At 39.1% G+C, this 27,297-nt stretch overlaps 1 protein-coding gene and 1 non-coding gene across 5 annotated transcripts in view; one reads left to right on the top strand and one right to left on the bottom strand.

Annotated features, from left to right (window-relative positions):
• Nucleotides 1-27,297, bottom strand: part of Exoc6b (exocyst complex component 6B) — a 519,570-nt gene that overhangs the window by 418,166 nt on the left and 74,107 nt on the right. For all 4 annotated transcript variants that reach the window (XM_052721826.1, XM_052721827.1, XM_052721828.1 and 1 more), the window contains exon 2: nucleotides 4,132-4,297. In XM_052721826.1, coding sequence (XP_052577786.1) covers nucleotides 4,132-4,297 — 166 coding nt within the window. The remainder of the gene's footprint in view (nucleotides 1-4,131; nucleotides 4,298-27,297) is intronic.
• Nucleotides 14,294-14,398, top strand: LOC128100228 (small nucleolar RNA U13). Its single transcript, XR_008214740.1, has one exon. It is a non-coding gene; the product is annotated as a small nucleolar RNA U13 (small nucleolar RNA).

Genomic DNA, 27,297 nt, shown 5'->3' with positions numbered 1-27,297 from the left:
TTATTTTCCTAAGAGCACCATATGTGAAAAACACCATTAACCAATAGACTGTGATCTCAATGAGAGGCAAGATAGAATGTAGCTGCCAAGTGTAAATCTAAGGCATTCACTGAAGCATCACTTCGAACAAGGGCAGCAATCTGTTTCCATTCCAGTAAAATAGTTTTTCAGGTCACAAAACCTCTGCAGTAACTAATCAACAGGAATGCAGCCATAAATAAAATGTTATGTGCTGGTGTGGCTAGGTCCCAATAAAACTTTATTTACAGCAATAGGAGGCAAACTGGATTTGGCCTACAAGCCAGAGTTGCTGTGCCTACTCTAAAATAAGCGCAGATCAAATGATGAGAATGACATTCAGATATCATGTGTCATGAAGGCCACTGACAAACTGCAGCATGATTAAATGTAAACAAGTTTTAGAAGCCAAATGTACATCACATGAAAAACAAATGAAGTGATTTCATCCCAGAGATAAAGGAAAACTCATTGGAGATACTACACACTATACCTGGACCCTGTACACTACACCCCACACTAAACGATGGCTGCCTCAAATATCTTGAAGAGCTAGAAGAAAGGTTGCTCCTAATAAATGCCTATAACTAGGAAGTAGGATTCAGCTCAAAGTAAGAGAAGGCTTTCAAGCAATGTGAATAAAAATGGTATGGTTACAATGAATGACAGCATTATCACCTTCAAAGTACTTATTCAATAATAAGTTGGCTGTTTTTATCCTAGTCTAGAGGTCTCCCAAAATTAAAACTTCCAGTATAACTACATTTACCACTATTGTTCATACTAAAACAGCCCTGTTCATTGCATCATTTCTCAATGTTTCTAACCTCAAACTGACATACATTTTAGATTAAGCCTCAGGAATACAGACACATACACAGAGACACCAGAGATACACATGGGGCACAGACATATACACAGAAAGAACACACACACACAGGCACACAGAGACACATACACAGACACATGAATGGAGAGAGACAGAAACAAAGTCAGTCTCTCTCTCTCTCTCTCTCTCTCTCTCTCTCTCTCTCTCTCTCTCTCTCTCACACACACACACACACACACACACACACACACACACACACACACACACAGAAACAATTTCAAGAAACAATATTTATCTTTACTAGACATACTACACTTTTATTTCCTATTCAATTCTATTATCCTTAATTTCAATTTTTGTTAGAAATGCTGATCGATGTCCGCTAAACTGATTTCATGCAAACCATCATCAAAAACATCTCTACAGGAGCCTAATCTATGTTAATGGTAAGAAAGATAATAGCTATTTTAATTCAAGCAGATAACTATTCTGCACACTACATTGAAAAGAGCCTATATCAACTGTCTAGGAAGACACTTCTAATTCAAAAACACAGAAATGAAAGTGCATTTACATACACACATATGTATAAATACTCATATACAGATGCTATGGAACCAAAATAATGGGCATCATGGAAAGTGTAATGTCATTGTATTAATTAGTGTTATAAGTAGTTAATACTTAAACTTTTCCACTTTTAAATTCTTTTCTAGAGTTAAGAATCTCAACATTCTTCACCTAGGTCAAATGGGTCCCCTAAAATAGAGCTTACCAGGTGTGTAGCTAAACATTATTCCCAACCTTCAGAGTAACTGGTTAGAGTCTGAAGCAACCAAACATACCAAACTCAAAAAACGCAGTCAAGTATTCCTTCAGAGGCATTCTGACCAATCTCAAGGAATTTGCAACTTGAATCCATTTAAAGTAGGAGAGAAAATAGGACAAAAGTGAGTATCAATCACCAATGAAAGTCAGCATCTGGTGAGATTCCAGGCAGTATTCCATACTATCTGGCCTAAATCATATTCCACATCTTTTATATCCTTTGGCCCACTGTGGAATAGGATCCCAAGTATCTGTGAGAGAAGTTTGCAATACACAAGAATTAAAAAACACAGAAAAGAATAATCAAGATTGTGATAGGAACTATGAGGGCTGAATGAGGACAAACAGCACATTATCAAAAGACTTGTTACATCTAAAATGGGGGAAGCATCTAAGAAGCATAGAGAAGAGAGAATTGTTTAATGATGTTGGCAATATCCTGTTTCTCAAGATAGATGAGTTCTATCATACAAATCTTAGGATCCAATGTGTTTGAGATTTCAAAATGTTAGAAACTTTTATATAAGTAATGATATTTTATATAACATATTGCATTCTGTGTATGTTATATAATATCTCACAGCTGGAAACAGTATAGCACCTATATTCAAACACATTGATATTTCTGTAGCTAAACACAAAAATTTACATTAAATAAGTTGCAAAGTTAATGGTTTCATATCCATTTAAGTCATGTTTTGCAGTCAAATAATTTTTTTAAACTACTGCAGTTTTAGACTATATTTTCTAATAGCTTGCTTAGCCTTTCAATAAAATTGTTTCTTTGACTTCAGTTGAAGTGAAGGAGGAGGGATCACAGGAGCAAGTGAGGTCAAGATCATGAGGGAGGGTGGGGGAGAACCACAGAGATAGCTGACCCAAATTGATGGGAGCTTACGGCTCTGGCCTGTCAGCTGGAGAACATGCATGGGACCAAACTAGGCCCTCTGAATGTGGGTGACAGTTATGTGGCTAGATCTGTTTGGGGAGGCCCTGGTAGTGGGACCAGGACTTATCCCAGGTGCATGAAATGGCTTTTTGGAACACATTCCCTAGAATGGGATACCTTGTTCAGCCTTGACACAGCGGGGAGTTGCTTGGTCCTGCCTCATCTTAGTATGCCAAACTTTGTTGACTCCCCAGGGAGGCCTTACCCTCTCTGAGGAGTGGTGGGGTGTGGGATGGGGGGGATGTGTGGGGGGCAGGAGAATGGGAAGGAGGCGAAACTGGGATTGGTATGTAAAATGAAAAAAAAACTTTTTTAAATAAATAAATGGAAAAATATTAAATGGCTGGAAGAAAATTTTTTAAAATTGTTTCTTTGCTTTTATTTTTAGCAATATATTCTTTGAGATGAATTTTATATTCATTGTCAAGTTAACCCCATGCAGAAAAAAATCCTATCAAGGATTCTAATTCAGATTCCAACAAGAAAAATAAAAGCATAAAGACTAGAGAGAAGAAAATAAAACTATTATTACTGACAGATGAGTTTTCACAGAAAATGCCAAAAATCTAAACTGTTTAATATAATAGAAATTTAGAATAGTCTTCAGATCAACAAGCAAGGTCACCTGTCTAAGAGAAGGGATCGCCTGAGACCAGTCTCCTTCCTGAACATGAATCTTCACCCTGTGGGCAGCAGCACTCCACAGCTGCCAGGTCTTCCCACCTTGGCCTTTCAAGTAAGTATAGCACTGCTTTAACTTCAGGGGAGTGGCTTCCATCAGCAAAGATGCTGGTGGCTTTAACAGCAATCTCTTGAAAGAAGCAGTCACTAGTCACTTGTTCCAATCCACTGGTAGGTATTCCAATTAAACTAACTTAAAAGAGTACTCTTTACATCCAAAAAAGCCATAATCTTATTTATGTGGGTTTGGGTATAAATTCCTTTCCTTATTTCATACAAATCCTTACTACACAAAGATACAATGGGACACACCTGTAATCTCAGCACTTGGTAAGCTGAGAAAGGAGGATCACGAAGTTTGAGGTCAGGCTAGGATACATAGGAAGAATCTATCTCAAATCATCATCATCATCATCATCATCATCATCTTAGGAGAAGTCAAGAGATGAGAGTGAAGAAATGGCATAGCCAGATGGATGGAACCTGAAGTTTTATACTAAGGATGCTGACTGTGTTCTCTCAAACCCAACCAAAGGGAGCTACGCAGGTTTTTAAACCAGGAAAATAATGTGATCATATCTAAACTGTACATGTACTTTAGTATGATCACTTCATACCAAGTTTGTGGTTTTGGTCAGGCTGTCCATGTATCTTCTTCACCTCAATTCTACATTTGAAAAGAGGGAGCAAACAATATCTACCCCATGAAAATAAAGCAAGTCTGTCCTACAACATGTCACACAGTATGGGCCCTACTCTTTCAATCAGAACTACTCAGAACCCCAGAAGAGGACAGAGGAGCGAATGTCCGGCAGCGGCTCCTTACTTTGAGTTTCTGGGCTTCCCCTCGTACTTTCAGCAGTTCAGTAATAGAGTCCACAAAGCCCTGGTAGTGAAAGTTGCACATTTTCTCAATTTCTCGGTCATGATTGCGGATGCGAGTTTCCAGCTTCTCCATGAATCGTCCATGTTCCTCACCATCATAGACAGACCTTTAAAGAGAAAATGGCATGACGATTACAGCACTTCTGAGAAGAGAATTACAAACCCAGAAGAAACTTCTATAGAAACTAGGTAGGCAGGATACATAAACTACCAACTGCATCCATACTGTCCTCATGGTAAATGAGTCCTGGTTTTGTTTTGGGAAAATCAAAAAAGTTACTTTCTAGTTCACTTAAAAACATTTGATACACCATAGGACTGTTATCACAAAGTAAAAGACTTGAATTACAGCTCCTGTTCCTGTCTCCATTTAGCTCATCTAGAAAAACTCAATTTCAGTCAATTCAACTATCCAGTTACCCCATGACTCCATCCAAGAAGCTGAAGATTACTGAAAAATCACAGTCAGGCTAGCTGGATTCAGTATAACTACACAGCTACAACCTAAGTGTCATTCAACAGCACTACAAAATCCTACTAGAGATGGAATATCCCTTGTCCAAAATGCTTGAAAACAGAAATATTTCTGATTGGAGGAGTTGGGGGAATATTTGTACAAGTTATCTGGTATATAAAACTCAAATCTGAGCAGACAATTCATTATGTTTCCATATATAATTTATAGCCTGAAGGTAAATCTATGAAATGTCTTAGTGAATTAGTGTTTTGACTACAACAGGACACACACACACGAGACCAACCTAGCATTTTCCACTTATGATAGCTGTCATGTATTTCTTACAAGCATTTCATACTTGAGATTTTTAAATTAGGAATGTTCAACCCGAGTAACGATTAACACCTCAAAAAAAAAAATCACTTTGTAGTCTCCAAAATCTCCTAGTGTGGGAACCCGACTTCCTCCTGCCTCAATGTTCACCCTTCCCACTCAGCTACTGTTCTGACTATACACTTCTCAGAAAGAGGGAGGGGCATACACTTAACTATTTCCTCTTCCCTCACAAAAACCATCCAACCTGCTTACCTCTGTACCTCCTCTTTTTCTGCTCTTCACACACATAGCTTATTTACAGTTAACTGTGCTAGTTCTAGGGCAGCCTGGTCTATAGAGCAAGTTCCAGGACTGCCAAGGCTACACAGAGAAACCCTGTCTTGAAAAGGAGAAGGGAAAGGGAATGGGAAAGGGAAAGGAAAGAAAAGAAGGAAAGGGGAAGGGGAAGAAGAGGAAGGGGAAGAACGGGAAGAAGAACGGGAATGGAACGGAACAGAAACCAACTTCTGTTCTACATCATATGTATTTTTCCCTCTCCACCAGATTATTCTCATGTTTGTATAAAGGTCACTGAAAAACTTGCCCTGAACTACACATCCCATCCCAGCTACCATCTAGTTTTTCTGCTCTCCATCCTAACAAGACACTTTTCCACTTCTTCACCTCCCACTAGATCAAGTATTCATTTTACTCCTAATAGCAGCCTCTGTTGAGGTTCGGCACTCACTCCTTCATTAAGTACTCTCTTCTGGATGTAAACGGTAACCACACTAATATGGATTTACCTTTTCACTGACACACCTTTTCAATCTCCCTTCTAGAGCCTCCTACTCTATTATACTTCTCTATGCTCTCTCACCAAGTAATCTAATGGTTCAAAAATACCACTCATATAGTACTGACTTCCTAATGTATAACCTACAAAGCAGAGCACTGCCCTGAACTCTAAACACAAATTTCCTACTACTACTACACTACTCCAATGGGATTGTTAAAAGCCATGCAAATATAGTGAAGAAAAAAGAATATTTATTGACCCATCTACCTTCCCAAACTGTTCCTTCCAGCTTCCCCAATACACAAACACCACTACAATTAATGACATTTATTCAGTTATGTAAGCCAAGTATCTACAATCATTTCTCATCCCTCTGTCCATCCTCTCCCCATTAAATCTACTAAGTCATGACAACTCAACCTCTAAAACATGTTTTAGAATTGAACACATCCACCAGCTTAAGTCTCTCTAAAGGTTTCTGTATTAGTCAGGGTTCTCTAGAGGAATAGAATTTATAAAATGAAGAGAGAGAAAAAGAAGAAAATTAAATGTATATGGAATTTATCATATTATAATATATTATATATGGAATTTATTATAATGGGTTATACAGGCTTTGGTTTAGCTAATCCAATAAAGGCTGCCTATGAATAGAAGGTCCAAGACTGTATGTCTCAACTGGTCTTCAATAAATACTGAAATCCCAAAGAAGTAGGCTCTAATGCCAGTAAAGGAATGGGCTTACATTGAAAGCAAGAGCAAGCAGAAAGAGAGAGCTTCCTTCTTCCATGAAGCTATAGGTTGCTAGCAGAAAGTGTGGCAGATTTAAGGCCCAGATTAAAGGTGTATCATCCCACCTCAAAGATCTGGATTAGAAGTAGGTCTTCCCACTTCAAATGATTTAATTAAGAAAAAATTTCTTCACCAGGTGTGGTAGCACTCACCTTTAATCCCAGCACTCAGAGAGGCAGGCAAATCTCTATGAGTTTGAGAACAACCTGGTCTACAGAGCCAGTTCCAGGACAGCCAGGGCTAAACAGAGAAACCCTGTTGAAAAACCCAAAAGGAAGGAAGGAAGGAAGGGAGGGAGGGAAAAAAATCCCTCACAGGTGTGCCTAGCCATTTGAGTTTTAGTTAATTCCAGATGTAGTCAAGATGATAACCAAGAATAGCCATCACAGTTTACCTTTACAAAGAAGAGAAAATCTTTATCATGGGTATGACGCCACATAACCCAGGTTTTCTCTCCAGTTCCCATCCTTGACCTACCTCCAGTGTCTATGCTACAGTTACAATGACATTTTTTTAAAAATTGATTTTACTTTATGTGTATGAGTTCTTTGCCTGAATATATATAAGTATACCTTGTACATACCTCTGTGTGTGTGTATGTATGTATGTGTGTGTGTGTGTATATATATATGTTTACCTTGTGCATGCCTGTGAATAGCTGTGAGTCATCATGTGAGTGCTGGGAACTAAAATAAGGTATTCTGCAAGAACACTGAGTGCTCTAAACTACTGAGTCACTGTTCAGCCCTTCAGTAATGACTTTATTTTTAAGCCTCTCCCTGCCTCAAGGATTTTATATTCTTGAGCTAACTGATTTTTATCTTTATGTCCTTAAACAATTTCATCATTATCACCCATGATTTCTTCTGATTCTTCCTATAATCCACCTGAACTAGATTACGTACTCAAGGTCAAAAACTTAGCCTTCCACATTCACCAAAGTGGTGGAATAAATAAATACACACTGACTGGAACAAGCCAAAATTATCTCTGATCCCTGATACTCCTTCAGCAAACACATATTTGCTCACTGCCCATGTTTTCTGAGTCTAGAGTGATGTATGGTACAGGATCATCACAAACTTATCCTGTGGGATAAGAAAATTCACTTTCCTCAGCATGTCAGTTCCACTACCCAAATTAAGTGTCACACACAAACACACATGTGCATGCACAGGACACACCATAATCCCAGTAAAAATTCTCAACACTAACTTCAGTAAGAACACAGCAATCAAGATTCATTCCCCTTCCTTGTGAAGAAGAGAAAAAAATTATAAACAGCCCTCCAAGTGGATGATTTTATGGCAAGACTATCTAGAATCCACAAGATAGAACCTGCCACTGACATTTCAGTAAGTTTCAAGCTTAACTTTCAAAGAAAGGAAAGCAATCTTCTAAGGAAAGACACTCAAATTCCTTGTTATGTGGAAAACTGGGGTGGAGAGGATCACTGAAAATCCTCAAACTTAAAGACATAGGTTGATATTCACTTTTTTAATTTTTGGTTTCAATTTCAGTATATTCTGTGTCAGTAATAACCTATATGTTAGGTTATACCAGGAGAGATTTTCATTCCTTCTCTCCAAAGACAAATGACAGACTTGAGGGGAAAAAAAATCCCAAGGTTCAGAAATTCAGGAGCCAGGTATGGTGGAACATAATTCCAGCAATTGGGAAGTGGAGGCAGGAGGATGAGGAATCCAAGGCAAGCCTAACTAAATAGTGTGAGGCCATCCTAAACCATGTAAGGCCTACTCAAAGAAAAGTAAGAAACAGAAATAAATTTAGAACTTAGACTTATTTAGATAAATAATACCACCCTGGATTTCCTATTAAAAAGAAAATCAAAGTAAGAAAATGTGGATTTTAGCTGACTAATTGCGGGGCCTTGGTCTTGGCACTGTAATTAGCTACATCTCTGGCCAATTCAATTAAGCTCTCTGACCTTCAGAGCGTTCTCATTTACAAAATAGGAAACAGCAAACAATTGCAATTTCCCCTGAAGTACTAGCTGAGCATTAAGCTTCCCAATTCTGGCGAACATTAAGAAAGAGCAAAGATTTTGAGGACAGTCAGCAGGTGGTGGTTTTAATCTCCTTATCAGTGTCACAGAGTTTCTACTTAGATCTTCACGATTATAACTCTCTCTTCACTTATGATGTTGACTGACTTTAAAGGCTTACAGTGAGCCTTCAGAGTAAAAAATTTAAAAATTAAAGTAAGAAGTGACTGGGGCAGAGCACCCAGGTCTGTAATCTTAGTATTCAAGAAGCTGAGCTACAACAGTGATTAGTACTAAGCCAAAAAAAACAAAAACAAAAACAAAAAACAAGAAAAGGTAGACTTCAAATCTAAAGCACACACTTCTAAATGAAGGAAAGTAGACACTGTTTAGAGACCCCTATATTTTGCATTTTGGGCAAATTTACAGGTTCCACAACTACCAAGCTTTGCGTGAATTTTTGTCTATATGCAAGTGAAAGGATATATAGTTTCCACGTGGCTATAAAATAGGTGAAAATACACTTGCATTTTGTGTCTTCAATTACAAATTGCTTCTACCACAGTAAAAAGCAAATGTAAACAGACCTGATAGTTCACATTGACTCAGCATTTCAAATATATTTCAGCATAAGCCATCAATGAACAACAGACCTAGCACATATAAACGGCAAAAATAAATAAACAATTCTTAAACTCTGGAAAAGTTAGAGATCTACTAAGTTAGCTTTATACTGGCAGTCAGCACTATTCTTAAATAAGTATAGCACTATTTTCTCTTCTGAACAAATGACTTCAAGTGGAGAAAGACTGCCATCTAGTGATGACCAATTTCTAATATTCCTTACAACATGAATTTGATATAATCAAATAAAACAGACTGCTGAAAAAAATTTAAAAACTACATTTGATCAAATCTGTGGGTCCAAGGCAGAGGATGTAGCTCAACTGGTTAAGGGGAGCCTTGCATACAGAAAGCCCCAGAAATGCATAAAACTGGGCATGGTGGGATATGCCCATCATGCCAACACTAGAGAGGCAAACACAGGAGGATCAGGAGTTTAAGGCCATCCTCAGCTACACAGCAAGTTTGAGGCCAGCCAGGGCTACCTGAGACCTTTTCCCCACTCCCAAAAATTAATTAATTAATTAATTAATTAATTAATTAATTAATTAATTAATTAATTAATTAAAGGCAGAATCTTAAAAAGGTTGACTCCTTGAAACATTATTGGACTTCTCTGTGCTTCTGACACAAGATACATACATAACAGTTAAACAAGACTATGGAACACATAATCATGCGGTTGCTTATCTATGTTATTACAAGAATATTCTAGTACTATAAAAAGTAAACAAGAAGAAATGCTTAGAAATTAACAGTGATTTTGATACCCTAAGGTTTGACGCAAGTAAAATGGAGGCCTAAAGAGTATGATTTCCAAAACCTCCCTAATAAACCAAAGGATTTTATAAAAGTATATTTGTACATCCTAGTGTGCACCGCTAATAATATACTTTGATACATCATAGTGGTTCCATATCCCTCTTCCACCTAGATTTCAAAAGCATATTTTTAAAGTTTCTAACTGATAAGGTGGCACTTAAAGTTTGAATTCAACAAATATTTACCATTATCCTTCACTAAACCACTACAGAATTATGTGACTTGCATAAAGCCAAAATCAGCTTCAATCTGTTTTTTCCAAAGACAAGGAAGGAGCCATGTAGGGTGATACACACTTACAATCACTGCACTCAGGAGGCTGAGGTCAGCCAGGGCTAAAAAGGAAGGCCTTGCTGAGGAGGTAGAATGGGAGCTGGACTGTAGGAAGCTCAGCACTTCGGAGGCAGATTTCTCTTTAGTTTGAGGCCAGGCTTCTATAGAGCAAGTTCAAGTTCCAGGACAGCCAGGGCTACAAAGAGAAACCCGGTCTCAGAGAGACAGAGAGAGAGACAGAGACAGACAGACAGACAGACAGACAGACAGAGACACACAGAGAGAGAGTGAGAGAGAGAGAGAGAGAGAGAGAGAGAGAGAGAGACAGAGAGAGACAGAGACAGAGAAAGAGAGAGAGAGAGAGAGAGAGAGAGGAGAGAGAGAGAGAGAGAGAGAGAGAGAGAGAGAGAGGCAGAGAGACAGAGACAGACACAGAGACAGAGAGAGAAGAGGGGGAGAAAAGTTGGAGTGAGGAATTCCATTGCAGGATGAGCCAGCTGTGGATTAGCTGTATCTACATAGCAACTATTGACTTTTTTTGTTTGAGTCCCAACTGTGGTGTTTCACCTTTCTATCCTACCACAAGAGGTAAACACTAAGTTAGTTACCTTGTCAGTGATCAGTTAACATATGGTGTGTGATATAACTCTCACCAATGAGAAGGGAAATTTGTTAGTGAAAAACCAAACAAAATGTCCCCTGGAGGATGCAGAAAAAGAGGTTGCTTTTCTTACCTTAAACACTGCCCTGTGAAAATAAGACACTTATAGGCAGGTGAAGCAACTACTCTAAAAGAGAGGAAATTGTGCCAATAACCTGGGCTTTAAAAGTGGAAAATACGCCGGGCGGTGGTGGCGCACGCCTTTAATCCCAGCACTCGGGAGGCAGAGCCAGGCGGAACTCTGTGAGTTCGAGGCCAGCCTGGACTACCAAGTGAGTTCCAGGAAAAGGCGCAAAGCTACACAGAGAAACCCTGTCTCGAAAAAACCAAAAAAGAAAAAAAAAGTGGAAAATACCTGGGTCCTGGACTGTGGAGAAATCCTGAACAGTTTGTCTCCATATACTCTACATGTCAATCAGTTTCCAACTATTTAAGCCACTTTCCCTCTATATTCTGTTATTTACATAGCAAAGTATCCTAAATGACAGAATGTTGTGCAATTTTCAAAGTAGCAGGCAAATCAAAAAGGCAGACAACAATCGGTATCCACTGCTCTATAAGGACTCCAGTCTCCAGCCTCAACTATCCTTCCCCTTTTCTTCCATTTCAAAGTAAATCTCATCTACTTACATCCACAACTCGAACCTAACTTCTTCTGAGAAACCATCTCTAATCACTTAGAGCCTTTCATGTCCACCTCGTTTGTAACTACTGCCCTCACAAAATTTATTAAACTATATTCTAATGGCCTGTTCAATTATCAATCTCCTCATACTAGAAACATTAATTTCCCCTTGGGTAAAGACTGTCTTACCCATTTTTATCTTCAGGTGCTTTCAAAGGAGATAAAATCATGGTGAAAAGATTCTACCATGCACACGGAAAATGTGCAGAGAGGGAAGAGAAGACAATGCATGTGGATTTACCCTTCTTTCAGCGGTGGGGACAAGAGTAATGCAGGAGACCAAACGTATCTACTGAGATGTCATGAGACCAAAGAGAACTTAAGACACAAAGGACTAAGCATTTTAGTTTGGGGTTTTGGTTTTGATTACCCAAGAAAAAATCCCAGAGTTTGTTCTGGTCTTTCCTTTTTCGTATATCTTTTTTAACTTGCCATGGTTTTATTCCTCAAACATTTTCTTCTCATTAAACTCCATAAAAGCATCATTAGTATTTTTGTTTATTCCAAAAGTTAAAAATAAACTGGAAAAACAGATTTGAGCATGATGTTGAAAGAGAACTACAAAAGGTCAAATGGAGTTTATATCCCTTCTCTTTACTTCAGTATGTCTATTGATTGTATTCAAACTTCAGTACTACAATTTGAATGCTCTGGGTATAAAAGAAAATAAACCATTGCATATCATCATCAGTACCTGGAGAAGTATATTGTAATCAGTGAAATCTAAACTGAGCACAACACCTGTGACAGTTAATATTGTTGATCTGTCAACTTGTCTAGGATCACCGAGGAGACAAGTCTCTGGGAATGGCCATGATGCTGTTTCTAGATTAGATTTAACCAATCTGGAAAGACTTACCTTACGTGGGCTAGAGAGTGGTTCTGAACCTTCCTAATACTGCAACCCTTTAATATAGTTCCTCATGTTGTGGTGACCCCTATCTTAGTTAGGGTTTCTATTGTTGTGAAGAGACACCATGGCCATGGCAACTCTTATAAAGGAAAAACATTTAATGGGGTGGCTTACATTTTCAGAAGTTTAGTCCATTATCATGGTTCAACATGGTGACATGCAAGCAGGCATGGTACTAGAGAAGTAGCTGAGAGTCCTACATCTTGACTTGAAGGCAACAGGAAATTGTCTGGGTGTAGCTTGAGCATAGGAGACCTCAAAGCCACCCCCACAGTAACACACTTCCTCCAACAAAGCCACACCTACTCCAATAAGGCCACACCTCCTATTAGTGCCACTTCCTTTGGGAGTCATTTTCTTTCAAACCACCACAACCCCCAACCATAAAATTATTTTTGTTGCTACTTCATAACTCTAATTTTGCTACTGTTATGAATCATAATGTAAATATCTGTGTTTTCTGATGGTCTTAGGTAACCCCCGCAAAGGTTGAGAAACACTGGGCTAGTGTCTAAGACACAGTAAAAATGAACAAGCAAGCTGAACACCACCATCTCTTGGAACATGATCCATGAATGAAGCTGTGTGAGATTTCTGAGACATTGTGAGAAAACTCCAAGTAAACAAGACAAGAGCCTTGTAACTTCTTTTCCTCCGTAACAAGTTGTTCTTGGAATGTGCTTTCATGGTCCTCCCACATGTAATAATAGGAGTGGGTTTTATTTTAGATTACCCATCATCTTGCCCATTATCATTCAGAGTGATGTTTCCAAGCATGACTTGTCCTCCTGACTGTATACAGCCTAAAGTCATGTGACCTTTGCTCATATGACCTTGTTCAACCCTCAAGAATACCCTCAGAATATAAATTGTCTAGTGCTCTAAATAAAGTTGGCTATTGGATGAGACTTCAGTCTGCCTCATTTTTAGGCTCTACTCTCCCAGGTACATACCACCAACTAGAATGGTTAACATTTCATAACTATATTTTCTGGCTGTGGTGCAATGCAACCAAGTGCCTTCTACTTTTGCCACCCTGCCTTCCCCAACATGATGAAACTGTATCCCCTTGAACTGTAAACCAAAATAAACCCTTCCACCTTGAAGGGTTACTTCTTGTCACGTATTTGATCAAAGTAATACAAAAAGCAACTAATATATTATCAAAATGTTTTTATGATACCTCATGACAGCAAACATATTCCAATCCTCTTCTATCTTTGCAGATCCCAATGTACCTGGCTTCACCAAGACAGCCCAGACAACCAAGAGGATGCTGTGAGGGAATTCTGCCTCAGGCAAGAAGGGAAGCACTTCTTTTGAAAGAATGGGCACTTTCAAAAGTATAGGTTAAAAACAGGATGGGGCAGCCTCAGCTGGCACCTAGCCAAAGAGCCTATTAAAGAATGTGGCTTGATTAAATACAACTAGAAAAGTCTCAGAAGAAGAGAATTTGTCACAAAACATCAGACAAATCAACAACAGAAATCAAACATGAAATAAACTAATGAAAACAAAGACAGTCCAAATTAAGGATACAGAGACTGTCATAACTAATACCATGGTAATATCCTGTTGGAACAAATCATCATCCTTAGTAGCTGAAGATATAAAGGCTCAACAAAGTTTATCAGTGGCTTCATTTTTGTCCTTTGTACAAATCTGTGTTAAAAGAAAAAGATTTGTTCCATTGCTTTTTTTAGCTGAATCATAATGTTGCTAATTATAAGATAAGAAATAAGAGTACTTGAGGCAGGATCTGTTTTTGGTTCATAAGCATGATGATTAATTATTCACATCATTGTATGACATATACCTCCCTCAAACCTTATTATGAAGTTGAGTACTTTACCCATCTGACATAAGAAAAATAAAAAGAATCCTGAGCTATATAGTAAGCCAATCTGTGATATAATGAGATCCTGTCTTTAAAGAAATAACAATTAATTAATTAATATTAATTAATTAATTAATTAATTTTTTAAAAAAACCATGAAAACCAGGCAGGGTGGTGTATGCCTGTAATCCCAGCATTCCAAGGCATAAGTAGGACCACCACTGAAAATTCAAGGCCAGCCTGGTCTCCATAGTGAGTCCAAGCCAATCAGAGAAATTTAAAACTCCATAACACTGAAGACCCTGAGGGATGGAAAGATAATAAAGTTGTTTCCGGAGGCTGGAGAGATGGCTCAGAGGTTAAGAGCACTGGCTGCTCTTCCAAAGGTCCTGAGTTCAATTCCCAGCAACCACATGGTGGCTCACAACCACCTGTAATGAGATCTGGTGCCCTCTTCTGGTCTGCAGTCATACATGCTGTATACATAAGAAAGAAAGAAAGAAAGAAAGAAAGAGAGAGAGAGAGAGAGAGAGAGAGAGAGAGAGAGAGAGAGAGAGAGAGAGAGAGAACAAGCAGCTGCCACATTTGAAAAAAAAAATAAAGTTGTTTCCATCCAAAAAAAGTGATAGAGAACAAAGTAGCAAAATAAGATGATGCTCCCTGTGAGCAATGCAAAGTACTAGATACACTATGAAAAACGCGTCTACTCCTAAATCTTAATAATCTAAATTAAGGTTCTAGATCATTAGTACATAACTTCTCAGTAAAGAAAATCACGAACATCTGCAGTTGCTGGAGGAAAAAAAAGAGAGAGAAATCAAGGTTCTGCTAACCACCTACACCTTCATACTCCTGTTATATACAGGAGAGACAGCCTCCAGCCCTCAAATGAGGGGACCTCAAAAAGAATAAAGCCAAGATATCTCAGTGAAGGGTTAAGGGAGCCTGCAAGGAAATCTTGCTCTTCTCATACTGATTCTGACTGCAGGAGGAAAAAACAAAAAACTTTCAATCATTTCAAACCAAAGAACAAGTCCCATAGTCATACTATTACTATCTGTGCAGTCTGGAAAAATGTCAAATTCTTTATTTTAGGGCCAGGTATGGAGATGCATTTCTTTCATGCCAGCATTAAGGAAGTCAGAAGCAGAAGGATCAATCACTTGAGCTGAGGAGTTGAAGACCAGCCCAGGAAACATAGCAAAACATCATCTCAAGAATAATAACTGTTATTTATTTTAGAAGCAATCTCCTTCCCAGTGTCCACAGATAACTGACTGAACATAAATCTTCTCTAGAGAAATATTCCTTAGCCCATATTTCTAAGACTTCTGAGAAGTAACAGTTTTTTTAAAGTAGAATTTAAGTACAAAAGAAAAAGAAAGAAAAAAGAAAAGAAAAAAAAAAGAAAAGAAAAAGAAATCTTAGAACCTGGACAGGAAAAAAAAAAAAAAGCTTAAAAAGAATCAAAAGAAACACAAACTATGGATCAAGATTTGCCCAGGCTTAAGCTGGTAAGTATAAATTAAAAATAAATGTGAGATCTTGCTCCGGACGTCCCTTTTGGAACACTCGTGAGTACCCTTCCTTGCCCTAGACCCCATCCCTGGGCACCAGCCACTCCAGGGAAGACCTGCCCAACTCGGCCCCAGGTTCTGGCCACCGGGCAGGTTCCCTGCTAGCCCCACCGGGAAGGATCCCCTTCTCCAAGACCCCTGGCAGACCCTGCAGTCTCCACGCCCTGCCCCCACGCCCATCCGCCTGAGCCCCAAGCCTCTTCCTGAGACTCAGAGGCCGGCCCCCAGCTCCCATCTTGCTCCGGACTTCCCTTTTGGAACACTGACTTCCCTTTTGGAACACTGGTCTGTCTGAACCAAGTGTGCGGATAAGGCCAAGAACGAACCACAAGGAGATGGGCAGACGTCAAGGCAGAAATATAAACAACAAAATGAATAGCAATACAGCATCACCTGGCCCTAGCCCTCCTCCAACACCTAGACCTGAACATCAGAAATTGGAAGAAGCAGAAGAAAACAGCCTTATGAATGACATCATGAAGAAGCTAGAGGCTTGCGTAGAGGAAAAGACAAAAAAATGTGAAGAACGCTGTAAACAACTAGAGGAAAGGGCAAACAAATTAGAAGAAATCAATAAAGTCCTGGAAGAAAACAATAAAATACTGAGAGAAAATCAAGAAAAATCAATGAAACAAATGAAGGAAACAGTCCAAGACCTGAAAAGGGAAATAGAAAAAATGAAGAAGACACAAACAGAGGGAATGCTGGAAATAGAAAATCTGAGAAAACGATTGGGAACTTCAGATGCAAGTATAATCAACAGAATGCAAGAGATGGAAGAGAGGATCTCTAGCGTTGAAGATACAGTAGAAGAAATACATTCATCAGTCAAAGAAAACACTAAAGCCAACAAAGTCATGAACCAAAATGTCCAAGAAATTTGGGACACCATGAAAAGACCAAACCTAAGAATAATAGGGGTCGAAGAAGGAGAAGAATACCAACTCAAGGGCACAGAAAATATATTCAACAAGATCATAGAAGAAAACTTTCCCAACTTAAAGAAGGAAATGCCTATGAAGATACAAGAAGCTTATAGAACACCAAACAGACTAGACCCCCAAAAAAAGTCCCCTCGCCACATAATAGTTAAACAACTAAACGTACAGAATAAAGAAAGAATATTAAGAGCAGCAAAGGAAAAAGGCCAAGTGACATATAAAGGCAAACCCATCAGAATAACACCCGATTTCTCAATGGAGACTTTGAAAGCCAGAAGAACCTGGACAGATGTAATGCAGACACTAAGAGACCATGGATGTCAACCTAGACTAATATACCCAGCAAAACTTTCAATCACCATAGATGGAGTGAACAAGACATTCCATGACAAAGCCAGATTTAAACAATACTTATCCACAAACCCAGCCCTACAGAAAGCACTAGAAGGAAAATTCCAACCTAAGGAAGTCAGATACACCCTCGAAAACACAGGCAACAGATAAAGCCACAGCAGTAAACCCCAACGTATAGAAGTACCCACACATCACCACCAAAAAATAACAGGAATGAACAATCACTGGTCATTAATTTCCCTCAATATCAATGGACTTAATTCACCTATAAAAAGACATAGGCTTACAGAATGGATACGAAAGCAGGACCCATCTTTCTGCTGCATACAAGAAACACATCTCAAATTCAAAGATAGACACTACCTAAAAATAAAAGGCTGGGAAAAGACTTTCCAATCAAACGGTCTTAAGAAACAAGCGGGTGTAGCCATCCTGATATCCAGCAAAATAGACTTCAAACTAAAATCAATCAAAAGAGACCAAGAAGGGCATTACATACTCATCACAGGAAAGATCCACCAAGATGAAGTCTCAATTCTGAATATTTATGCCCCAAACACAAGGGCACCCACATATGTAAAAGAAACATTACTAAAGCTTAAATCACATATAAAACCCCACACATTAATAGTGGGAGACCTCAACACCCCACTTTCACCACTGGACAGATCTCCCAAATTGAAACTTAACAGAGAAATAAAGGACTTAACTGATGTCATGACTCAAATGGACTTAATCGATATCTACAGAACATTCCATCCTAACAAAAAAGAATATACCTTCTTCTCAGCACCCCATGGAACCTTCTCTAAAATTGACCACATACTTGGCCACAAAACAAATCTAAACAGATACAAAACAATTGGAATAACCTCCTGTGTTCTATCAGACCACCATGGTCTAAAGTTGGATTTCAACAACAACAAAAACTACAGAAAACCTGCAATCTCATGGAAACTGAATAATACCCAACTGAATCACCAATGGGTTAAGGAAGAAATAAAGAAAGAAATTAAAGACTTCCTAGAGATCAATGAAAATGAAGACACCACATATCCAAATTTATGGGACACTATGAAAGCAGTACTAAGAGGGAAATTCATAGCACTAAATGCCCACATAAATAAGTTGGAGAAATCTCACACTAGAGACTTAACAGCATACCTGAAAGCTCTAGAACAAGAAGAAGCACAGTCTCCCAGGAAAAATAGACGCCAGGAAATTATCAAAGTGAGAGCTGAAATCAATAAAATAGAAACAAAGAGAACAATACAAAAAATTAATGAGACAAAGAGTTGGTTCTTTGAGAAAATCAACAAGATAGACAAGCCCTTATCCAAACTAACCAAAAGACAGAGAGAGAGCATCCAAATCAACAAAATCAGAAATGAAAAGGGGGACATAACAACAGACATTGAGGAAATCCAGAGAATTATCAGGTCATACTTCAAAAACCTCTATTCGACAAAACTGGAAAACCTAAAAGAAATGGATAACTTTCTGGATAGGTACCACATACCTAAGTTAAATCAAGACCAGATAAACTATTTAAATAGTCCAATAACCCCTAACGAAATAGAAACAGTCATTAAAAGTCTCCCAACCAAAAAAAGCCCAGGACCAGATGGTTTCAGCGCAGAATTCTACCAGATCTTCAAAGAAGAGTTAATACCAATATTCTCTAAATTGTTCCACACAATAGAAACAGAAGGAACATTACCAAACTCCTTCTACGAGGCTACAATTACCCTAATTCCTAAACCAAACAAGGATACAACAAAGAAAGAGAACTACAGACCGATCTCCCTCATGAACATTGATGCAAAAATACTCAATAAAATACTGGCAAACAGACTCCAAGAACACATCAAAACAATTATCCACCATGATCAAGTAGGATTCATTCCAGGGATGCAAGGGTGGTTCAACATACGAAAGTCCATCAATGTAATACACCATATAAACAAACTCAAAGAAAAAAACCATATGATCATCTCACTGGATGCAGAAAAGGCATTTGACAAAATCCAACACCCCTTCATGATAAAGGTATTGGAGCGATCAGGAATACAGGGAACATACCTAAACATAATAAAGGCAATTTACAGCAAGCCAACAGCCAACATCAAATTAAATGGAGAGAAACTCAAAGCAATTCCACTAAAATCAGGAACGAGGCAAGGCTGTCCACTCTCCCCATACTTATTCAATATAGTACTTGAAGTTCTAGCCAGAGCAATAAGACAACATAAGGAGATTAAGGGGATACAAATTGGAAAGGAAGAAGTCAAGCTTTCCCTATTTGCAGATGACATGATAGTATACTTGAGCGACCCCAAAGATTCCACCAAGGAACTGATACAGCTTATAAACACCTTCAGCAACATAGCAGGATACAAGATCAACTCAAAAAAATCAGTAGCCCTCCTATATACAATGGACAAAGAAGCGGAGAAGGAAATCAGAGATACATCACCCTTTACTATAGCCACAAATGACATAAAATACCTTGGGGTAACACTAACCAAGCAAGTGAAGGACCTATATGACAAGAACTTTAAGTCCCTGAAAAAAGAAATTGAAGAAGATGTCAGAAAATGGAAAGATCTCCCATGCTCATGGATAGGCAGGACTAACATAGTAAAAATGGCAATCCTACCAAAAGCAATCTACAGATTCAATGCAATCCCCATCAAAATACCAACACAATTCTTCACAGACCTGGAAAAAATAATACTCAACTTCATATGGAAAAACAAAAAACCCAGGATAGCCAAAGGAATCCTGTACAATAACACAACTTCTGGAGGCATCACGATCCCTGACTTCAAGCTCTACTATAGAGCTACAGTAATAAAAACAGCTTGGTACTGGCATAAAAACCGACATGTGGACCAATGGAATCGAATTGAAGACCCTGACATTAATCCACACACCTATGAACATATAATTTTTGACAAAGAAGCCAAAAGTGCATAATGGAAAAAAGAAAGCATCTTCAACAAATGGTGCTGGCAAAACTGGATATCAACATGTAGAAGGCTGCAAATAGATCCATATCTATCACCGTGCACAAAACTTAAGTCCAAGTGGATCAAGGACCTCAACATAAATCCAGCTACTCTGAACCTGCTAGAAGAGAAAGTAGGAAGTAGTCTTGAACGCATTGGCATAGGAGACTACTTCCTAAATAGAACACCAGTAGCACAGACTCTGAGACAAACAATCAATCAATGGGACCTCTTGAAACTGAGAAGCTTTTGTAGAGCAAAGGATATGGTCAACAAGGCAAAGCGACAGCCTACAGAATGGGAAAAGATCTTCACCAACCCCACATCTGACAGAGGACTGATATCCAGAATATATAAGGAATTCAAGAAATTAGACATCAAAATGCCCAACAGTCCAATTAAGAAATGGGCTATAGAGCTAAACAGAGAATTCTCAACAGAGGAAACTCAAATGGCCGAAAGACATTTAAGGAACTGCTCAACATCCCTAATCATCAGGGAAATGCAAATCAAAACAACTCTGAGATACCACCTTACGCCTGTCAGAATGGCTAAGATCAAAAACACTGAAGACACCTTATGCTGGAGAGGATGTGGAGCTAGGGGAACTCTCCTCCACTGCTGGTGGGAATGCAAGCTTGTACAACCACTTTGGAAATCAATATGGCGCTTTCTTAGAAAATTGGGAATCAATCTCCCCCAAGATCCAGCTATACCACTCTTGGGCATATACCCAAGAAATGCTCAACCACACCATAAGAGCACTTGTTCAGTTATGTTCATATCAGCATTGTTTGTAATAGCCAGAACATGGAAACAACCCAGATGCCCTTCAACTGAAGAATGGATAAACAAAATGTGGTACATATACACAATGGAATACTACTCAGCAGAGAAAAACAATGGCATCATGAGGTTTACAGACAAATGGATGGATCTAGAAAAAATCATCCTGAGTGAGGTAACCCAGACTCAGAAAGACAAACATGGTATGTGCTCACTCATAGCAAGATACTAGACATGAAACAAGGATGACTTGTCTGCTACTCACATCACCAGGGAGGCTACCTGGAAAACAGGACCCCAAGAAAGACACAGGGATCACCCAATGACAGAGAAATGGAATGAGATCTACATGAACAGCCTGGACATGAGTGGCGGTAATGAAAGGCGAGGGTTGAGGGAAAGAGAGCTTGGGGGAGCGGGAGATCCCAGCTGGATCAACAACAGAGAGGGAGAACAAGGAATAGGAGACCATGGTAAATAAAGACCACATGAGAATAGGAAGAAGCAAAGTGCTAGAGAGGCCCACAGAAATCCACAAAGATACCCACACAACAGACTGCTGGCAGTGGTCGAGAGACAGCCCGAACTGACCTACTCTGGTGATGGGATGGCCAAACACCCTAATTGTTGTGCTAGAAACCTCATCCAACTACTGAGGGATCTGGATGCAGAGATCCATGACTAGGCCCCGGGTGGATCTCTGGGAGTCCAATTAGCGAGAATGAGGAGGGTTTATATGAGCGAGAATTGTTGAGACCAAGGTTGGATAAAGCACAGGGACAAATAGCCAAATGAATGGAAACACATGAACTATGAACCAATGGCTGAGGGGTCCCCACTGGATCAGGCCCTCTGAATGGATGAGACAGTTGATTGGCTTGATCTGTTTGGGAGGCATCCAGGCAGTGGGACCAGATCTTGTGCTCATTGCATGAGTTGGCTGTTTGAAACCTGGGGCCTATGCAGGATTGTTTGGCTCGGCCTGGGAGGAGGGGACTAGACCTACCTGGACTGAGTCTACCAGGTTGACCTCAGTCTGTGGGGAAGGCTTTGCCCTGGAGGAGATGGGAATGGGGGGGGGGGTTGGGGGGAAGGTGAGGGGGACGGGAGGGGGGAGAACAAGGGAATCCGTGGCTGATATGTAGAACTGAATTGTATTGCAAAATAAATTAATAAAAAAAAAAAATAAAAATAAAATAAAATAAAAAAAAAATAAATGTGAGATATATAAAGAAATAGTAAACATTTAAACCAAAACAAAAAGAATACCAAACATTTAATTCCAAGACTGAGGAAATTACAAAATTACTATCAAAAGCAAATAGGCAGGGCCAGAAAGATGGCTCAGCAGGTAAAAGGCACCTGCTGCTTACAACCTGAATTCCATTCCTAAGACCAATAAAATAGAAGGAAAGAATCAAATCTGGCAAGTCTCCCTCTGATCTCCACCCAGGCTACACACATACAGACATGTATAAATAAATGTAATTAAAAAATTAGCCGGGCGGTGGTGGCGCACGCCTTTAATCCCAGCACTTGGGAGGCAGAGCCAGGCGGAACTCTGTGAGTTCGAGGCCAGCCTGGGCTACCAAGTGAGTTCCAGGAAAAGGCGCAAAGCTACACAGAGAAACCCTGTCTCGAAAAAAAAAAAAAAAAAAATTTAATGTTATAGGCCAGGCAGTGGTGACACATGCCTTTAATCCCAGCACTCAGGAGGCAAGGCAGGCAGATCTCTGTGAGTTCAAGGCCAGCCTGGGCTACACAGTAAGTTCCAGGAAAGGCACCATAGCTATACAGAGAAACCCTGTCTCAAAAAACAAAACAAAACAAATTTAATGTTACAGAAAGCAATAACAGTCCGTTTTTGAAGGAATATACTGTCGAAACACTTGGTTACCTTTCATTTGGAGTGGTATAGGGTGAGTTATTTCTTCACAGCCATGGTATCACCATTTACACTTAACCCTCATACTGACAATACAAATGTGAAATGACCTTGACCTTAGGAAACCATGTGTGGTTTGGGGTAAATTCCACCAAAACTACTAACCTCCCCCACCCCCACTACCCTAAAGCTCTTAAACAAACACCTCATCCTATCCTCCCGTCACACTAAAGAACAGGCCTAAGAATGAATGGGCACCATTAAGGAAGGACATTCACTGACGAAGGGTTAATATTCTTTTGCTTGAAAATGTTCATTTGCTCACATCTTTGAAAGGGTGCTACACTGCAACCACATATACAAGATTTATTTACATGTCTGTCTCTCCCACAGGACCTTGAGTTCCTTGAGAGTTCACACCTGGAACAATGCCTACATTCCACAGAGAAGGCATTATAAAGGGCCTATGGCAGAACCCAAAGATCTTTCAACTTTCCACTAGGACAAGCACTAGAGCTGATAATAAACACTCTCACTAAAAAAGTAAATTCGAGTCCTATTACTGCAAATAATCTGTATTTTAGCTAAAATGCTAATACAGGAAGAAGCAAAGGAAAAGAAGAAAGAAGGCTCATGGGGATTTCTTACAGAAGAGTGTCTGGGAATAATTTGTTATTTCCCTAGCTCTCCCAGAGCCCTTCTGGAAGCTGGGAGCAAAAAAGCCTGGCTCTAAGGGGAGCTGGTGTTTCTAGTCCTTGCTGCCAATCGAGGGGGAGGGTGACAGCAGTCCCTAAGGGCTTTTAGGAAAAATTGCTTCCAGGTGGAAATTTTTTATGGTACTATGCAGCCTGCAGCCTTTTTTTTTTTTTTTTAAACCCTCCTTCACAACTACTGATGATTAAACCATGGACAATCAGACTGCAACAATGGAAACAGTCAGACAGCTTCCAAACAGCATGGTAATATGCTCCAAATTACAAAGTTAACTCTCAAAGGAGAGAAAAACAATCTTTGGCAAAGTTTAGTTTTGTTTTTTAAGGGGAAAGGCAGCGTGGTGTTTATTAAAGATTTGTATCTGGCAGACTGTGAAGTGGCCAAGAACTCTCTATCATAATGATAAGCATCAGTACCCAACCAGGCCCACATAACACAGACATACAAAGGGGACAGGGACAACCCTCAATGTTCTGTCACCTACCAATTTTTATTACTTTAGTCTGGCTTGGATTGAAGGCTCCATTAAGCCCTTCTATCACTGTAAGAATACCCAGTGAACTCTCACCTCATGTCAGGAGGAAAAGCTAGATCAACTTACACCTGAATATGGTATTGAAAACCGGGTTCGGGTGTGTATATTTGCTGGGGGAGGGGAGCCTTCAAGTATGTCTGTGTCTGTGTGTCTGTGTTCAAAGTGAGTGTGTAACAGCTCAAAGAATATGGGGGTGGGGGTTACATGGCTAGCCATGAAAAAAGTACAGAAAAACTAATCATATGACCATCCAGAAATTGAATCTAGGCAATCTTACTATTCCCATGTCACTCAAACAGAAAAGGATACCCCTAACTCACCATTTCTAAATAATAAAATGTATCTTTTTCAAGATGTCAACTGAACATCTTACATATAGTAACTCAGCTATCCTCAAATATAACTGTGGTGGTTTGAGTAAGAATAGACTCATATATTTGAATGCTCAGTCATCCAGGAGTAGCACTATTTGAAAAAAATTAAGAGGTGTGACCTTGTTGGAGGAAGTGTGTCACTAGGAGTAGGCTTTGAGGTTTCAAAAGCCCATGCCAAGCCCAGAGTCTCTCTCTTCCTCTAACTGTGTGTGGATCTTGAGGTAGAACTCTCTGCTACTTCTCCAGCACCACGTCTACCTGCATGCAATCATGCTCCCTGCCATGAGAATAATGGACTAAACCTTGACATTGTAAGCAAGCCCCAATTAAATGTTTTCTTTCATAAGAGCTGCTATGTTCGTGGTGTCTCTTCACTGCAACAGAGCACTGACTAAGACAACAACCCTCCTGGAGTAGTTACCACCGGTTTGCACATGAAGCAACCTTTCCAAGACTTCAAACACAGAAATAGTTTCCTTTATCACTGCTACAAATACCACAATTTTATCAATAATAATGAAAAATAAAAGGTGAGAAGATTTTTTTAAGAGTAGAAAAGAAAGCACGATGAAAACAATAAGATATGTAAACCATACGTTCACTCAACAGCAAATATATCCAAATATTACATTCCTAGGGGAATAGAAAGGACAGTAATAAATATCTAGAAAAATGTAACTCTCACTTTTTTCTTTTTTTGGCTGTTTTGTAGTTTTGGTTTTTTGTTTTTTGTTTTTAACTCTGCCTGGCCTGAAACTCACTATATAAACCAGGCTAGCCTCTGTCTCTGACAAGAGAGTACTGGGATTAAAGGTGTACACCACCATGTCTGACTACAATTCTTATTTTTTTTAAGCTTTCTGTGTTTCTATTATTTTACTTAAATATACAAGTGTTATTTTTATGATTGAACAAAAAAAATGCATTTAAAGAATCTAGAACAGTACTAGATTCACAGTAAATGCCAGTAAGATGTTAATTAAAATAAACAGTAAACAAGAACAAATACTTTGGGGTTAATGTGGGTCCTAATTTTTTTTTTTTTTTTTTTTTTTTTTTGGTTTTTTGAGACAGGGTTTCTCTGTGTAGCTTTGCGCCTTTCCTGGAACTCACTTGGTAGCCCAGGCTGGCCTCGAACTCACAGAGATCCACCTGGCTCTGCCTCCCAAGTGCTGGGATTAAAGGCGTGCACCACCACCGCCCGGCCTAATTTTTAATAATTATTAAAATAAAATAAAAATAAGAAATATGAAATGGCAGCCTCTAGTAGTGGCACACACCTGTAATCCCAGATCCCAAGAGTAACAGGCAAGAAGATTGTCACAAGTTACAGGGCTACAAAACTCATCTCAGGGGTGAGAGATGATACTGTTAAAAGTGCTTATATAGTGTGCATGAAGCCTTGGGTTGCCCAGCACAGAATAAACGAGGCTGGTGACAAGACCCCATAATCCAGCACTTGAGAGATGGAGATATCAAGATCAGGTCAATCTTAGCTACTGACTAAGCTTAAGGCCAGCCTGGGATACATGAGACTCTGTCTTAAGAAATAAATTATTAAGAAATACAAAATAAAAATGAAATGTCTTTTTCATCTACTCTCCTATTATTGATCATAATCTCAAAATTAATTGAATTAGTGTGCTTTCATTATTTCTCAGAAGGGAGTGGGGAAAGAAAGAGCTCCAGTGGTTGCTATGATGGAATCTCTTGTCTGTTTCTAAGAAACCTAACGTACACTAGAAACATAGGCCTTTCTCTTGCATCCTAGTTCATTCACATTATCTACAAAAACTCCTTATCAACAGCATAAAACTATTTTAACAAATTTCATGGGCTATGTTGGCACAAGCCTATAATCCCAGAACCCAAGAGACAGAAGAAGCAAGAGAATCACATGTTCAAAGCTAGCCATGACTACACAGTGAGTGAGTCTGTCTTAAAAAGAAAACGCATGAGCGCATGTGGAAGGGGTGGGGAATTAAAGTTAAAAAAAAATTAAACTTTCATGTCTTAGACCAAAGTTAAACCAACACACATTTCCATTAGATATCAAATAGGCCTCTCTTTTTTTTTTCTTTTTTTGCGTCCTTTGAGGAAAGCCCAAAGAATAATTATTTTAATGACTTCTGTTTAGCACAGCAATGTACAGAAAAGAATAAATCTCCGAGGTGATACAGTCCAATTTCACAGCATGACAAGTTTTTCCAAATCTCTCCATCAACTACTAGTCCAGCTTCTGCTGCCACATTTAGCAAAAAGTCCATTCACTACAGTGCAACCAATCCCACATCAACAGCAATTGCAAAGTTCTTAAAACCAAAGTTTGCTTTCTTATAATTTTCATCATTGTCTTAATTTTGCCCTTAAAAAACTACATATACTAGGTCCTGACCTCTCCTTCCCTAGTCCATGGTAAAAAAAAAAAAAAAAAAAAAAAAAAAAAAAAAAAAAAACAACTCAAATTATTCAAATATCCTATATATAAGTACAATTCAGAGCAAGTTTCCACTCTGAGGACAAGTTCTAGTGGAGTCTATTCTTAAAGTATAACAAAACAGGCCATGAGGCTCAATGATCAAGAGCACCAGCTACGGCCGGGCGGTGGTGGCGCACGCCTTTAATCCCAGCACTCGGGAGGCAGAGCCAGGCGGATCTCTGTGAGTTCGAGGCCAGCCTGGACTACCAAGTGAGTTCCAGGAAAGGCGCAAAGCTACACAGAGAAACCCTGTCTCGAAAAACCAAAA

This window comes from Peromyscus californicus, unplaced genomic scaffold (genome assembly GCF_007827085.1).
Source record: "Peromyscus californicus insignis strain IS unplaced genomic scaffold, ASM782708v3 Scaffold_6__1_contigs__length_162567912, whole genome shotgun sequence".
Lineage (NCBI taxonomy): Eukaryota > Metazoa > Chordata > Mammalia > Rodentia > Cricetidae > Peromyscus > Peromyscus californicus.
The sequence above is the reverse complement of the archived record's forward strand: the minus strand, read 5'-3'. Positions and strand labels throughout refer to the sequence as shown.